General features: G+C 41.1%; 1 protein-coding gene across 3 annotated transcripts in view; it reads right to left on the bottom strand.

Annotated features, from left to right (window-relative positions):
• The window catches only part of HOMER1 (homer scaffold protein 1), a 119,644-nt gene extending 115,083 nt beyond the window's left edge, over positions 1-4,561 (bottom strand). Inside the window, exons 1-2 of one of the 3 annotated variants that reach the window (XM_057740400.1) lie at positions 4,314-4,561; positions 2,845-3,164 (exon numbers count right to left, since the gene is read on the bottom strand). In XM_057740400.1, the coding sequence (XP_057596383.1) occupies positions 2,845-2,849 (5 nt within the window). In that variant the 5' untranslated portion in view covers positions 2,850-3,164; positions 4,314-4,561. Of the gene's footprint in view, positions 1-2,844; positions 4,292-4,313 lie in introns of those variants that run through there. The other 2 variants (XM_057740401.1, XM_057740399.1) reach the window with 2 other exon arrangements.
• Positions 4,562-17,748: the final 13,187 nt, after the last annotated feature.

The following is a 17,748-nucleotide window of genomic DNA, read 5'->3' as shown; positions in this document are numbered from 1 at the left end:
TAAAAATAACTCACTCTTAATAAGAAGGAGGTGGGATATTCCCTTGTTGAGGTCACCTAAGTTGCCAATATGAGCTAAGCAAAACAAAAGGTAGCATGAAATACCTCACTGAAGTTATGTGATTTCTGTTGCCTACTCTAATTGTTTCAAAATAGCTCCTGACTCACTGCTCTCCTTAGGAGATACTACTTAGAGGACTGGGGGTCATACCTAACAGGGGCTCCTCACTGGGGCTTGGACGCTTTTCCTAGACTTTACCTTACATATCTGCTCTCATTTTTAGGGGTTCTGATAGACGTATTTCACAAATCAACACTTCAGCTACCTTCACTGTAATTAAACAGTTCAGGCAGCATCCAAGATACTTTGACAGATTCTGCCAACTGTCAGTTTCAGCTGTTCTTTTCCATTTCCACCACAGTTCATAAACTACTATTACAGGAGCCTTAGATTTGTTTTTTGCCTGAACTAATCACTCATTTTCTTTAAAAATCATTCCTTTTGTTTCGATTTTGTCCCTAGACTTGCAATTATATTCAAAATTAAGGATAAATTCTTATCATAACCTAACAGTCAAAAATATATTCATAAAATGTGAAACTTCACCTGCAATATTAAATTTTAGACGTTTGTCAGAATAACGTAGTTTAGGATTGCCTAGGTAAAACTTTAAAGGCCACTTAAAGCTCTGTTTCCTTTTGTTTGAAGTAGGTGCAGGAGGCTATGCTTATTCCGCAAACACTTATTAGGTACAAATACCTAAGTGCGGAAACTTCCACAAATACCTTCTCTTGACAACTCAGATGAAACAATTCACTATTAATGAGAAAGAGTCGTGGCCCCAAATACAGACTTGCAGAAAAAATATGCCATAAACATCCACTCCTTTGCCTTTCCTGTCCACCTTTAAGGCTTTATTAAGAACAAATAAATTAGTTTATAAATACATTTAATAACACTGAAGTATCTAAAACGTGTGCTATGTGCGGGGGCTTATTTTCATGTTTTAAAGACCAATCCCTCTTGTATTAAGTTCATATCAAGCTTCCCTTGGTAAAACCATGGGCATTCAAGCACCTTAAAGATTGTGGAAAACCAATTTTCTTTCATGATGCTACCACTCCACAGCTTAGAGAGAACGCAGCCTTCAACATGAAAAACTGCCACTTGATTTTTCTTCTCTGACATGTTTTAAAAAGAAGAGCTGCAGACTCTCAAGGGAAGCCATATTTCAAAGGTTTTGAATAGCAGTCTTTTTCAGCATTTTCTCTCATTAAAATCGGTACAATTCATCCAAAACATTTTCCAAATGCCATTACTTTCAACTTACATGCTTAAAAACTGCTTAGAGAAAACAATCTCTCCATCTGAGAGATTTACTTCAAGAAACCAACCAGCAATTATGAAAACAGGAGGAGGAGAAAAAGAAATAATTCACTTTCACAGACTGGAAAAAATTTTAAAACTCACCTATCACCTTCATTTTACAGGTAAAAAAACAGATTCCACAAAGGTCAAGAAATTTGCCCCAGATCATCGAGCTACTAATAGCAGTACTAGAAATAGAATGAGGTATTTTAATTGCTCTTAGTATCCCAAATCATGCACGTTATATATATATTCTCATCACTTTGTCATTTAAGGTTTACAAACAAGTATCGCTCTTTCTCATCAATTCCTGATGGACTCCTACAACATACATTCTACATTTTCAAACTTTTGTTTAATAAACTTCAAGTTCTAATTCCAACAAAAAGGGCAGTACTATTAAGAACTTTCCTCTGAACGTTTTAAGAATGAAAGTTTAGGTGTGCACATCCCTAAACTGTCACAATGAATTCCAGTGTCTATCCTTTCATCCCTGTCCCTTAACTGCACTTTAGATGTGTTTATTCAACGACACACACACACAAAAAAAAAGCGAGAGAGGAGAGAGAAAATTCTCGAAGTTCCTCTTTGACAAAAAAGTCATTGAAAATCTGTCAATAAAACAACTAGATATACTCCATCAATATATTATGCATGTCTGGCTTAAATTAAGAAGCGTCGCTAGCATTTTATCGAGTAACGTGTGAAAAGTTAAAAGGCTGGAAATTCACTCTTGATTGACTTTGGATCGGAAAGAGGGTGTCGATCTGACACGGTTAACACAAACTGAAGGCTTGAACATAAAAGCCAAATATAACCCAAAAAAACCCAACAACAACCAGAGAAAGTGAACAAGTTCCTTCAACAAAAAGCTGTTTCCTATTCAGGCTCTGACTTCCAGCTAGATGCAGGGCACTGTGGAGCCCTCCTAAGACTTTCCGATTTTCGTTTTAATGCCCCCGTAGATCTGCTCTATAGATTTTAGCTCTGGCTATTCAAGGGCAAAACAGAGGGCACAGTGAGGACAACGACTGACACGGGATCATTTTCAAGGACTGTGGTCTAACCACTCACTACTTTACAACTGTCCTTTGTGCACCTGATTATTCTCAAAGTACTGAGAGACGCAGGACTCCTCTGGGAAGATACCGGCAACAAAACCTAAGACAGCAGGACTTTGATTACAAACTGCTGCGGCACTTCGACCAGGAAAGGGCAGTGCGTGTGGTCTTCCTCAACATCACTAATAAAACTACATTCTGGTTACAATAACAGACGTCTGTTCCTTAAGTACGGGCTCCGGTGTCACTCTACAAAAATAACTTTTTAAAAGGTTAACACACCCATATTTTTAAAGTACGACCAGCTTAGCAAGGTGGCAAATTTGTCTGAAAACATAAAACACAGACAATTGACCACCACCGCTCAATAACACATACACAGACTCGAAGCGGGGTTAAGCACAAAAATCCTTACCCCATTTTGCCCAGTGAACACTTGCTCGGAAGTTTCTGCTCTTATGCTACGAAATAACTCCAAAGGAATTTCTCCGTCTGTTACTTCGCAGTTGCTTTTCCACCCCCGAGATCCTTTTCTGGAGGTATTTCAGTGATGCTGAAAATTCAGTTAGTTCCTTTAGGTAAAATGATTTCTCTCCGGGAAATACCGAAACGTTCAAAGAGAGGTGGCATTTGCTTATTAGAGTTAAGATGCTGCGCGGAGGAGACGGCGGTCAACTCTATTCCACAAAATGAGTCGACGAGTCGGAAAAATGCAGAATCCAGCTTCACCGAGTCCTATAAAAAATGAGTTCGGTGGTCATTTCGCTCATGTCCTTTTCCACACTCAGGGAGAGCCCAGGTAACTCGGCCTTTTCGGTGCTACTAAGGCTGCGGGTTCAAATTTCTGCACCACACCAGGTCCCTGGAGGGGGTGGAGCGTGCAACCCAATGCGACGTGCACTTGAGAAAATTAAAATCCTAAAAGCAGTAAGGCCACTGCTTCCCTGCGCTCACAAGAGAAAAAGCTATATAGAAAAATCTCTTCGAAGTGCGAACCCGGCAGCTCGCGACGTGCACGGCACTCCACATTGGAGTCTGTCTTTTAATTTTTTTCCCCCTTCTAAGACTGGGAGCAAAGGGGAGGCGCGGAGGAGGAAGAGGAGGCTGGGCAGGACCGGTTCCGTCTCCCGCGGAGAACACACGGAGCCATTTCCAGGCGGGCGGCAGGCTGGGGGCGCAGCGCACGCCGGGCAGCAGGGGGAGGCGGCCCGATCCCCCTCCCTCAGCCCCTGCCCGCCCCCCGCCGCTGAGCACAATGGAGCCCGGCTCGCGCCCGGCCCCTCACGCGCGCCTGCCGCTCTTCCCCCCGCTCTTCGGAGCGCCGCAGGTTCGAGGCTCCGGCGGCGGAGAATGAATGAATCCGGGAGCCAAGCCGCACGCTGCCCCCGGCACCCTGCCCCCCCGCGCCGAGGCGGGCCGAGCAGCGGCGGAGGACGGGGCTGAAGGGTCGACGAGCGCCGCTAACCCCGCGGCGGGGACAAGGGGACGGGACTCGAAGCCGCGGAAGAGCCGCTGCTCCAGCGCCCCCACCCCGGCTCCTCGCCTCTCCCGCTCCGCGCCGCCGCCGCGCGCGCCGCCTCACAGTCCCCGGGCCCGCCGCCTCCTCCTCACACTTCCATCACCGCCCGCCTCCGGCTCCCGCTCCGCAGAGCAGCGCTGGCCGGGCGGCCCGAAGCCCGCCGCTGCCTCCGCCTGCAGCGGCCGCTCGCGGAGCGGAGGGCTGCCGCTCCCCGGGTCAGCGTCGCCCGCGAGAGGCGAGCGAGGCAGCGGGGCTGGCTGCGGGGGGCGGGGGAGGGGGCGGGGAGCGCGGGGAGCGTGCGGTCCCTCCCCCTGCTCGCGGGAGGGGGCGGGACGCGGCCGGGCGCCGGGGACTGGGGCGCTTACCCGTCCCGAGGGCCCGACGGGGCCCTGCGGGCAGCGGGAGGCGGCGGGGACGCTGGTGGCCAGGGACCGCGCTGGCCCTCGTGGGGAGCTAGGCCGGCCGGCAGGTCCGGCGGCCCGTCCTTGCTCCCTTTCCCCCCTCCCCTAGTGGCTGGCGGCGGGCGGGCCGCGTGCTCTGCTCCTCCGCTGGCTCCCGGCCCCGCTCCCGGCCGCCACAGCCTCCTCCGCGCCCCGCACCAGGTGCTCGCGCTGTGTCTCCATCCTCCCCGCAGGAGGACCTTTAAATACCAACGTCAGCGCGCTCCTCTCCGCACACACGTCACCCGCCGTTCACGTCACCGGGGTGCGGGGGATGATGTCACGCGGCCGGAAGTCCTGCTAAATTAGGGAAGGAGCAGGGGGAGGAGAACTCGGCGAGCTCCTCTGTGCCCACCTGCTCTCGCTTCTCAAAGGCCAAAGCGCAGGAGACAGGCAAGAGGCGCGGCGGGAGGAGGAGATTTCCTTGCAACAAATGTGCCAAACCCCAGTGAATCATTCATAGCAACAGTGCCGAAGTGTCAAGCGGGTGATATCCTATCTCCCACTCCCACCCCTGTTGCAGCAGCTTTCCTGGGCTTCTCAAGTCCCCACTGGCACGGAAATGTGGGAGGAGAGACTGAGCGCAGTGGTAGATATGTTTCCAACAAGCCTTGGGGAAAAAAAATCACCTTCATTTTCGAAAGTTATTAAATGCCATTCTGGACTTAGCAGTCTTTAAAACTTTTGTTTTCTTTCTTTCTTAGTGGTTACCTAAATAACAACAGAATAAAGAATGGAGCTATGAACGGTATTGTAATGATATGAAGGATAATCATGCGGGGGGGGGGGGCATCAGGTGATCTAAACATTTTCATTTGCAAAACAGCAATGTTTTGGCATAGAATAATGTCAGTTCTGACTTAGTTCCCTCATAATTAGCGTCGTGTATAATATATAGAAAATCCCAGCGTACCCTCTCAGTTCTGGTTTATCAAGAATATGAGTTTCAGTCTATGGAAATTGAAAATAAAGACCAGCAAATCCTTTTTATGTAAATATTAACACAAGCACAGTTCGACTATTTTTGTCTTCCTTAGTTTTGGCCGTGTAACATATAACACGATATCTCTTAAGTGTGCTGTTTTCCACTTCCTATATGGCAAGGATGGCGAGCCATCTATCTATACGTTTACTAGCTATGTGTGTGTTTGGGTCTATATTAAATAATACCATGAATGCTATTCAAATTGCACATTACTACCAAGCCTTTTAAATGCCCCCATTATTTCATAGTTGATTGTTAGGTCGACTCAAATAATGAACTTTGATTTGATCTGATTTAACATGATAACCATGGCCCAGAAATAGAACTACTACATAATGCCAAAGGCTATTGCTATTTCAGAGTTAGTCTATAAGTTCAGTGACCATGTTTTCCAAACCAAAATCCAAACACATCATTTAACAATAGACAAAATATTTGGAATCTGAAGTGACCTGGAAAACCCAGGACATAGGATTGCCAACCTATACAGTGATTGTTAGGAGAGCTGGATATCAACGCAGTAAATGGATAACAATGCAGTTTAAATAAAAGAAGCTAAAACTCTACAGAGTTTATACCATGTGTAGTTTTTTTTTTTTTAATATTTTTAATATTAAACTGTTCACATGATTCCTAATCAAGGAACATTAGTTTTTACTTCTTTATGCATTTACACTTTCTTGACCAATTTAGGAGCCCAGGACTAAAGGATACCAGCCAAAAGAATTAGGACCAAGTTACAGCTAAATCAGGCTTTCTGTTATCTTCACATTATAAAATCATGATCTTGCTTATAGTTTGAAATATTGAAAGTAGTTTTTATTAAGGTTATAACAAAGGTTGATCAAAAGCAAACCCCTGCTTGCCAATTTGTCTAATATATGTATTATACTAGTAGAAACTTGTACTAATTTCTATTTTAGATAAATGGAGCTTCTTAAGTGTGTATAAAATGTTAAAACAATAAAGCTATCATTCTTCAAATACAGTCATCCCTTGGCCCTTGGAAATTAAAATAAAAATTATTACTCTCCTCAAATTTCTCTACAAGCCATTTCCTATCTAAACTAAATCACTTTTCTCTGCCTCCGCCCCTGTTAATTAAAGCTCTCACTTTATCATTTTCAAACACTTCATTCTACCCTTTTATCATGACTTCCTCTGGTTTACAGTCTTTTTCCCTCTCATCTTTACTCAGCTGTCAAAACAGTGTGTTATCTGCCTCCCTGCTTTTACAGTGCTGACCCTTCATTAGTGTTTCTGCTTTTCAAAGCTACATGGTCTCTTCTCAACTGCTCTTTTGTCAACTGAAAATTGAGAGCAACTTTTTTTTTTCTATATAAATCTCAGGGTGCACTGTGATATTACTCAAAGTTTGTGCAATTATTTTTTTTATTTTAGCCTCTGCACTTAATCTAGAAAATTCTACCAATAATTGGTCAATTTTTCTTTCTAGTTTATGTGGGATTAGCATATAAGGTAATGCATGTGTTCACGTACCCAAAGGAATGAGTAAAACTTTGTAACATTTTGTGTATCATGGTAGGTCTGCTCAGAAAAAATTAATAATAATAGATTGTCTTTTTCCTCCCTTGAAACAATTCCAGTACCATTTTGAGAGGAGTCAGAGAACCATTCTATATGACTTTCCATCTAAAAGTAAACATCTTCTCTCCTGATACTGAGCTGATGTAACCCAAATGCTAGCCATGAATTTCCAATCCTGATTGCTTTGTTTTTTAAAGTAGTGAGCTTCCTAGAAAGTAATATATTTTCTTTTACCGGAAGAGGCAGAAAGTACTTTAGTAGAGTTTCAAATTTTTTTAACAGTTCCATTTTCCCACTATGCTCTGAAAATTTGTGGCAAGGTTTATGAATACCCACTGATTTTAGAATCTGTGGGTGGAGGCATCTGTTTTAGTTACAGAGTTTACTTCCATGCCCTTAATAGGAGATGGTGATATTCAATGGGATGTTCATAGATAGGTCATGAGATATGTCTTTTTCAATGAAAAGATATCTAGGAGATAGAAAAACCGTCCATGAAAGAGGGTTAGAGCCAGATTTTATTTTTAATTGCTTAACATTAGATAATAGCAACTCCCCTTCCACGTTCTCTTTTTCATTACCAAAATACCACTATTGCTTCAAAGTCATAGATAGAAATAATAGATTAAAAGATCTCTCTCCATACCACAGAAATCTCTAGATTCCTCATTTATGTGACAGTTATGAAGAAAAGAAATAATCAGCAGATTAAAAGTAATAATAAGAAAAGAATTTTTTAAAACTTGTAGGCAAATAGAATTTATCCAGTTGATGCTCCACCGTTATTCCATCTCCTCCATAATGTAGCAGGTACTGGGTGCCAGTAATTTGGCCTGTTTAAAACCATCTTTTACTCTTATCAGTAAGGTTCTAAATAGAAACAGGGTAGTTAAAAGTCTCAAGGGTGAAAGTCTAAGTGTTCGGCATCTCCCAGGCAATGGCTCGAGGACAGTTTTTACTCTTCTGAGTATCTGCAGTATTTTATCAGAGGGTTTGGGAGTGGGGGAGGAAGGGAAGTCAGAGAATTCTCCTTAGGAAAGATGTGATAGAAAGCCCATGGGAAGTGATCTCACAGAACTATGTCCTGCTCTGGTTTTTACTGTAAGTTCATTATTTGTTTCTAAATACGGTTAAAGAGATACAACTAGAATCCCAGACTTGTGAAAGAACATACCAGAAAGTTTTGAATTGGTGCTGTGAGGAAATCATTATACAATGGTTCATGCAAATTTTTTAAATATTCAAGAAGAGAAGGAGATATGGTGCCTCTGAAAAAATTATCTGGCTTAACTCCAGGTTGGTTGGTTGGTTGATTGTTTTAAACAGCAGTTACAGTGTACAGGCTGAAAAAATATGCAGATCTGCAGAGAGCTAGGGTGGAGAACACAGAGGAAAGCTTGTGCTCTACCTGTGCAGTTCCTTAGAATGGAATGCTGTGGAAGCTGATTGCCATGGTAACCAATAATCTTTCTGCTGAATGGGGGGAACAGGACAACCATGAGGAAAATGTTTTAAATGATCTACCTTATTCTGTGATGCCTTCAGTGCCAGCTAGGAGAAAAACACCGCCCAAGGTATTCAGGATAGCCACGCTTAAAGGACGTTGCCTTCTTTTCAAAGAGACAAGGCTGAGGCAAAAACTGGGGCTCTTTCAAAGAGAGATAAAGGTTTGAGATGACAATTGCAAACTCTCTGAAGCATAACATTATTGGTAAAGACTCTGACATGGCTAATGCAGGCAGAAGCGATACTGAGAAACTGTTGAAAGTTCTTCCAAGCATAAGAAGTCAGACATTAATAAGATTCTCAACATTTGGGAGTTTCGGCCAAGATAGTTTATAAGTTCCTTGTGAGACTTTTTTTTTCTTTTTATCTGGTTCTAAATACTAATTTCTCTAAAAATTAAAATGGAAATATTTAATATATCTTTAGTCGGTATCTATTATTTTAATAATATTCTTATATACATGACAAATATGGATATTGATATAGATAAATAGATAATAGATAGATGATAGATAGATAGATAGATAGATAGATAGATAGATAGATAGATAGACAGATCGATCTGTATTATATGCCCGTATTGACTGGGTCATCTGCAAAAATCTCTTACCTTTGGAATAAAATCCAAATTCCATGTCTTGGCCTAAGAGGCACTGTGCAGTGGACCCCTGCTCCCCTCTCTTTCCTAGGTTACCATCCCTCACCCCCTCCATTTCTACTGTGTGAGATGGTATGTCAAGTGCAAGGAACAGAAATCCCACCTAATAGTGACTTAAGCTAACATTGGTTTTTATTTGCTTAACAAAAAATCTGAAGGTAGGTGGTCCTACAGTTGGTTTGGAAGGTCCAAGGTATCATTAGGGTCCAGGTTCTTTCCAATCTTTCACTCTTCTATCTTCATATGTTGTTTTTTAAACCTGGCCCTTTGTCTCATGGTTGTTACAAGACTATTGCATTTCCAGACATCATATTCTAACAAAAAGCATCAAAAGCAGAAAAGGAGAAAAAGAGACAGGGAGTTTCTCCTTTATGCCTGTTCTTTACCAGGGAGAAAAATTCTCAAGAGGCCCCCAGAAAATTCCCTCTCATGTCTCATTGGCCAGAACTGGGTTACATGCCCATCCTTAAGTCAATCACTGACACTTTGGAACAGAATTTTCATGATTTGCTTAGACAAGTGGTGGTTCATCCCTTGGATCTTCCCATTGTTTTCTGAACAAAATTAGAGTTCTCTCAGCAAGGAAGAAGAGGCAATGGCTCTCAGACAAACAAACCATATATTTGCCTCATGGCCCAAAGCCACTCTGCTATTCCTGCTGCTCTTCATCTTGATAAGCTTGTTCCAAATGCAGGGCCTTTGCCACCTGGAACACACATACCTAAGATCTTCACACTTCTCCTCATCATTCAGGCTTATGTTCAAGTTGCATCTCTTGAGAGGTACCTCCCGAACATCCTGAGGAATCTAGGTTGAGCTTTCAGGAACAAGAACTGGCAGGAAACAGAACATTCAAATTAGGTACTTCAAGGCATGCTTAATAAAGTTACTGCTTACAAAGTTGGGGCAGGGTATAGGAAAACCAGGGCAGACCACCCTTCTATGCCGGAAAGGACAAGAGTAGAAAATAGTGGCTAGAAACTGGAAACAGAGAAGTTTGTGTGGACAGGAGTTAAGTCCTTGGCTTAAGGGTCACAGCCAGCCCACAGAGACCCCACAAGGAGAGAGCCCAGGAAATAAATATCTCAACTTCCCCAATATGTACCTCTTCCCCAGCCCTCGTGCATCTCCAGCTGGTGCCCCTCTTCCTAAACCTGACGTATATGAAGCTAAAGGGCACAGGAGTCCTGTGATGTAGTCTATACACGTTGTCCTCCTGGGGCAAAGAACAGGGAGAAGAGTGTAGGCCACATCCGGAGGGGCAAACAGAAGGTAACCAGCCCAAGTCATATTCCATTTGTCAGATGTTCGATTAACAATTATTTTCAAGTTTGGCGTACGGAAAAACAAGTACAGTTGACCCTTGAGCAATGAGGGCATTAGGGCACTGACCCTCCACCCGGTGGAAAATCCAAAAATCTGAGTATAACTGTACAGTCACCGCTCCTTTCCCTCCCATTCAACTAACTACCAATCACGTAGTACTATAAAATCTGTGTAAGTGGACTGTGCAGTTCCAACCACTGTTGTTCAGGGGTCCTCTGTACTACCACACATTGTTAGCAGGAGTGTAAGTTGGTGTGCCCTTGAAGACATACATAAATTTTGACATAGTGGTTACTTTAAAGAAATTATCTTACAGATGTGCTTTCTCATATGTTCAAAGAAACATATACAAAAATTTATTGTAGTGCTATAAAATAGAAAAAGGAGTGCAAACAGCATCTATGTCCATTAAAGGGGATTGATAAATAAAAGATGGTATAACCATACAATAAAATACTATGCAGCTATTAAAAAGGATGAGATAGACCCATAGTGTTGATAAGGAAAGATGCCCAAAATAAAAAAATTCTGGATGAATACAGTAAACTTAATTATGCTTTGAGGAGTGGGATTATAAATTTAAGAGGTAGGGGGATTTTTTCTTTTTTGACCTGGTGACAACACATTTTTATTATGCCCAAGTTAATTATCAGAAATGGTGGTTTTATCGTTTCACAGTGGGACGTAAGTTTACATTTCTTTTTATTTATCTTTCTATACATCTTCCTATTTTGTACCTCCTTTTTTCCTCCACTCCCACTGTCCCAGACATTCCTGGCCCTCACACAGTCTCCTAGGGGTAGGTGTTCAGCCTTTGGGTCCATTTCTTACTTGCCCAAGCCCCCAGCAGCCTCCCTTCCCAGACACACCTGCCTAGCGACTAACCGCCTGACCTCAGAAGGCATGTCCCCCACCCCTCCCAAATACCAGGCAACCTTTGCCACTTTTGACCCAGTTCCTTAGGCTTTGCTAGATGACTAATTGCTGCTCAGATCCCAGAGAGAGAGCAGGAAGGGCCTCAGAAGGGAGGAAGTCTCATATTCATTGATTGCTGCAATGTGCTGGGCCCTGTGCTAGGGACTGGCCACACTGCATGTGCGTGTCCCCCTAGAATTCATACATTGAAACCTAATCCACAGTCTGATGGTGTTAGGAGGTTGTGAGGGTGGAGCCCTCATAAATGGGATTAGCGCCTTTATAAAAGAGGCCCTAGGGAGCTCCCTTGTCCCTCAACTGTTGGTGGACACAGTGAGAAGACAACATCTGAATCAGAGAAGCAGGCTCTCAGCAGACCCTGAATCTGCAGGTGCCTTGACCTTGCACTTCCCAGCCTCCAGAACTATAAGAAATGAATTTCTGTTGTTTGTAAGCCATCCAGCCTATGGTATTTTTTGTTATAGCAGAAGAGTTAGGGGGATTTCTAAAAACTTTTCCCTATTAGTATTTGTTTTGTTTGATTTTTTTTTTTACCATTAACACATTATCTTCATAACATAAAACCAAACCAAATTTTTTTAAAATATTATTTAAAACACACAAATGTGTTAAAACTTAACAGTAGGAGGATAGAGTAAGACATTAATATACATTCTATTTTCCTATCCCCCCATAACCTTTTTTTTTCTTTTTCTTTTTCTTTTTTGGCTTTGTTGGGTCTTTTCTGCTGTGTGCAGGCTTTCTCTAGTTGTGGCAAGCAGGGGCTACTTTTTGTTGCAGTGCATCAGCTTATCAGTGTGGTGGCTTCTCTTGTTGTGGCCCATGGGCTATAGGTGCATGGGCTTCAGTAGCATGCAGGCTCAGTAGTTGTGGCCCACAGGCTTAGTTGCTCTGAGTCATGTGGGGTCTTTCTGGACCAGGGCTCAAATCCATGTCCCCTGCATTGGAAGGCGGATTCTTAACCACTACACCACCAGAGAAGTCCTCTCATATCCTTTTTTTGAAGAAGACTGTATAAGTTCAAAAATATATTTATAGAAAGAAAAAAATTGAAATAAGATATTTTATTGAAAAATATGATTTCATTATACTCTTCACTGATGCAACAATATCTGGATATTCTATTTTAGGAAAGATGCTAGTAAGATATCAAGATAACAAAGGTGGTGAGAACCAAGACAAGGCCACGTGAGGTATGGGTGAAGGCAGATGTTTAATTTGCTGAAGACAAAACCAAGGAGAGACATGATGGCTGACCTCATAGCATGTCTGTTCCAAACAACAGATAATAGCTGTGTGAATATGTGCTACATGAGGTAGTAAAGGATCAATGGTAAAATTTATTAAAAGGAAACTGTTAGCTCAGTATGAGAAAATGTGAAAACAATCAGATCTATATCAATACAATTGGTTGTCCTGAGAATAACTGGCTTATTCTTTCCTCACTATGTCTATCACAGCATAAACTGGCTTTATGACCAATTGTTGGGGTGATGCTTGTATCAGGTGAGAGGTTGGATATAAGACCATTAAAGTTATTTTTATTCAAAGATTTTATGACTACTCAAGTCTGAGCTCACATCAATGTCATCCTTCACCATTAGCTTCTCTACACTGTCTTCTTCAGAAAACTCATCCTTTCCTCTGATGTGTCATTGCCATTGCACAACTTACCTTCTCCTCCATCCTCTATGCTCTGATCTCACATCTAGCCTACTGAACAGCCCCACTGAGTGTTTTTAAAGATCAAAATGGCTAAAGCAAATTAAACACCTTAATACCCCATTCTTGTACTCTTGAGATTTTCTTATTTCTGTCCATGATAGGTCAAGCAAGGCTAACATATTTGGCTGGTAAAGAAACAACAAGCCCTTCCAGAATTCAGAAAGTTTATTACTTACATAGATAGCAAAAGCAAGGACAGCAAAGGTGCCAGTTCCTCATGTCCCTTGTCCCACAGGACAACACAGAAACAAAAGGGGCTGAGTGACAATGCAACGTGAGTTGTGCGACTGTTGCTGAGGAGCTGATTCCATGCGGCAGCTAGGTAGTTTCATAGCCTGCAGAGGTGTGCTGGGGCGGGGGGGTGCTGTGTCATAAAGGATTTGGCTGACATTTTTATTTCTGATGTCTAGGAGGAAACCTCTGAATCCTTGGGATTTCCCAAGGCATAGGAGGGTCTTTGATGCTCATAGTGGGACCATACCTGAGATGTTGCTAAAGCAATGACTCAAGACAGGAGCTGGCCATGCCAGAGAAACCAGCCGTGTAATTAGAGGGCTGGGACTTTGAGCCAGATGATATCAGCCCCAATCTCTGGGGAGGAGAGAGGGACTAGAGATCCGTTCAGTCATTTGGTCAATGAGTCAATTAATCCTGCCTACAGAAAGAAACCCTAATAAAATCTCTGGACACAGAGGCTCATGTGAGCTTCCCTGATTGGTAACCATACATGGATGTATGGCAGGGTTACACAGCCTAAAAATATGGAAACTTCATATTTGAGACCCACCCAGAATTTGCCCTATGTGTCTCTTCAATTTTCTGGTCTTGATTTATACCTTATAACAAAACTGTAATCATAAGTATAGCTCTTTCCTGAGTTCTATAAGCTGTTCTAGTGAATTATCAAACTGAGGCGATAGTGGGAACACCTGAATTTGTAGCTAGTTGGTCAGAAGTGTGGGTGGCCTGAGAACCCCTGAGCTAATGTCTGAAGTGATTCTTTGTATTTATTTATTTATTTATTTATCTATTTATTTATATTGAAGTATAGTTAATTTACAATGTTGTGTTAGTTTCTGGTGTACAGTAAGGAACTGTGCTATTAACCTGTGAAATCTGACCTAACTCCAGGTGGTTGGCATCATAATTGCCTTGCAGAGGGGAAGGCAGAAAGCCTCATGCCTCCTCAGAGCCTAAGAGATGATGAGAAATGGTCTCATGATACCCTTCTGGAAAGATGTTTAGACAAGTGAGAAATGGCCTTGCAGCAGTTCCTCACAAGCTTCCCATGGTCTCGCATTCCAAGAGTATCACAGGTCAGTCTGCCAAAACTTAGGTCAGCTGCAGGTAAGCTTTGCATCAAAATGGTCTCGAAATACATTTACAAAAATGATGGCAGTTGTCCCTGAGTCATGGAATCAGAGGATTTTTGGCTTTCTTCTTGATGCCTTTCTTCTTTTTACTTTGTAGAGGCAATTTAGGGAATGGTTCAGTGTAGGCTCTGGGGACATCCTGCTTGAGTTTGAATCTCAGCTCTGTCATGTCCTTGACAGTGACCCACTAACTGTCCTCTGAGTTCCAGGGCTCAGCCAGCTCCAGATCCTTCTAGGTGCATCCACCCTCCCTTTACCTTCTCTATCTACAAGAACATCAAGTGGAAGTTGATCATTTTCTTTCCTAAAATGAAGCTATAATATGTCCATGGTGAGGCTCTAATTAATCTTCTTTGTTTTCTCATTAAAACAACTCAATGAACAAATAAAAACTGTGCTGTTTGGCATGATTGTTTTCCTAGTAAACCAAGACTTCAAGCAAATTACTTAGCCTTTTGATGCCTAAGTTTTCTCATTTGTTAAAAAAAAAAAAAAAAACAATAAATAATAGTCCCTATTTCATAGAGTTATTGTGAGGATTAAATGAGTTAATATAAACAAAACCCTTAGAATGGTCCCTGGCACATAGAAAGCACTCAACAAATGTTAGCTATTTTTAATTCTTTTATGTGTTATTTGATCTGTATACAGTGATCACATATTATCTTTGTAAACAGAAAACACATAAAATTAAAACTTGCAAAATTCAAATTTTCTAATACATATAAATCACATTAATTAGTTTTTTTTCAATTCTCATCCAGACAAATTGGCCAGATTTTTGCTTATAGTTGTAACATCTCTGTCATTACACAGAGAAATGGAATTAACTTTAGAGAAAGTATTTGAAAACTTCAAAGAATATCTTAGATGAATATATACATATATAAAACAGATGTATATTTAAACTGTACATATATATATAATTTTAAATTACCTGAAATTCTTCAACCACCTTCCGAAACAATCCACAGTTAACATTTTCTTCTCATATACATTTAAAGGAAGAACATTAGAAGTTTATCATGTTTTATCTATGGATAATGGAATTCTGGATGCTTTTTTTTTCTTTATACCTTTATACATATTCTAAATTCTGTCAAGTCATCATGTATTACTTTTTGTAATTAGAAAGATTATTATGCTTAACAAAATTATTTTTATCAGAATCCTTTTTGTACTATACATAGAAAAAAGTAGAAACAGAAAGCATCTGAGAATCCAGTGACATGAGAGATTGCTTTTAAAACATTCTGAAATTATATTTTTATTCATTCTAACAAGATTTACAACCTACTCAAAAATGCAACAGAGTGGGCACCACAAAACAAATTTGTTTGAAAGCACTAGAGCCAGCACATGAATAGTCATGACATTCAGTGGCATGTCCCTTATTGAAAAATAGTTTCTATAGTCTGTAATGGTGGATGCTTTACTAACAGGGTAAGCAGCATGTAAAATAAAATGAAAAGATTTTAAAAGTAGAGGTTAACGATGAGAAAGTATTTTAATTAAACTTCTTGTTGCTGCATTAATGCAAATTACAATCAAACATGGACTTAAAGAATATCATATATATATATCATATATCGATATATGATATATATCAAGTTCATATATATATGACATGAAGAATACAGACTTCGGAATCAGACAGACTTTGACTTGGCGTCTTCTTTGCCCTGCTAGGTAGCCTGGATAAGTTACTAAATATCTCTGAGCCTCAATTTTCCAGTCTCTAAAATGTGAATAATAATAGTATCTGAAGGGCTTGCTGTAATAACTAAATGAAGTGTAAAACACTGGTGCACTGCAAATGCTTAGAAATACAATTTTTATGTATGAAAAGCAACTGTCAGTTTTTTGTTTCTTTTACTGGCGTGAAAGTTAATTGCATTCTTCGTATTCCTTGTATAATCAGCTGTGTCAGAGGAACTGTACAGAGGAAAAGCAACATTAGACCATGTAAGAATTAGAGAGACTGACTTCAAAGTTTTTTCTAAAATGCATTCCTTTCCTTTAAAGCATTCAAAAGCTTTGAGAGTTTTACACAGAAGCATACAATACCAACTCTGTGATCTTATCAAGTGTAAAAGGAAAGCAAAAATAGAGAATCTAGCATACAAATACAAAATCTTTTCTACTTTGCCCAGTGATCTCTGAATCCTTCTGAACTACTACGTTGTAGTCTCTTCCATCCATGAACTGGTCTGCAGATTATTATTGACCCTGGATTTATCCTGCCAGTGTAAACTCCCAGCCTTTAAAAAAGGTCTTTCCTTTCAAAGTTGACCTCAAAGCTTGCCCCATGAGTTAACCATGCCCTTAAGAGTACATTAGGGTACCCATTACAACTTTCAGCTAAACCTCCACAAAACATTTTTCCTTAAGGGGAAAGTCTCTCTTTGTTGTCCCACTGCCTTTCCCACTCCTATAAGACTTCTCTCCAGCAACAGAACAACCCACATTTTGGAGCCATAGAGAAAGTGGTCCACCTCTGCCCTTGGCCGAGTACCTACTTTAGAGTGAACACTGAGCCTTCAGATACATGGAACATTCCTCCAGTCCATGGCATTCCCTTAACTAACAGCATCTTCCTGGGATCCTCTCATCTAAAAAGGGGGTCAACACTCCTGGGCATGAAGTGTACAGGAATGAAAGCCACTACCTTTCTGCCTATTATCCAAACTCTCAGATTTTTCCTATCATCTCTCCCATTGCTCCCATAGGTACTTTCTACTTGGAGAAAATCAGTATCATCTATGAACGTGATGTTGGCTTCCAGATTACTTACACAAATTTTAAATACGTTTGTCTCAACACAGAGTATCTGTGAAATCCTGCTGTTTATGCTTCTCTAAATTAAGACATGTTTACTGATTTATATACTGTTTCCTTATTTTAAGCCAGGTCCCTATCCTTATTTTATTTTTAAAGTAGTGCCAATCCACATACCGCGGAGCAACTAAGCCCGTGTGCCACAACTATCGAGCCCATGTGCCACAACTACCGAAGCCCACGAGCCTAGAGCCCGTGTTCTGCAACAAGAGAAACCATGGCAATGAGGAGCCCGTGAACTACAACAAGAGTAACACCTGCTTGCCACAACTAGAGAAAGTGCAGCAATGCAGACCCAATACAGCCAATAAATAAATAAATAAATAAATAAATATATTAAAGTAGTGCCAATCCAATGGTGACCTCATCAAAATTTTTTATTAAATAGTAGGAAATGTCTTTGCATTTAAGGGTTTGGGGGAAGCCTTATAATTACAAATTTTACCCACTAGTTTTCCCTTTGGC

Source organism: Hippopotamus amphibius, chromosome 1 (genome assembly GCF_030028045.1).
Source record: "Hippopotamus amphibius kiboko isolate mHipAmp2 chromosome 1, mHipAmp2.hap2, whole genome shotgun sequence".
In the NCBI taxonomy this organism is placed as follows: domain Eukaryota; kingdom Metazoa; phylum Chordata; class Mammalia; order Artiodactyla; family Hippopotamidae; genus Hippopotamus; species Hippopotamus amphibius.
This window is presented reverse-complemented; position numbering and strand designations above follow the sequence as displayed.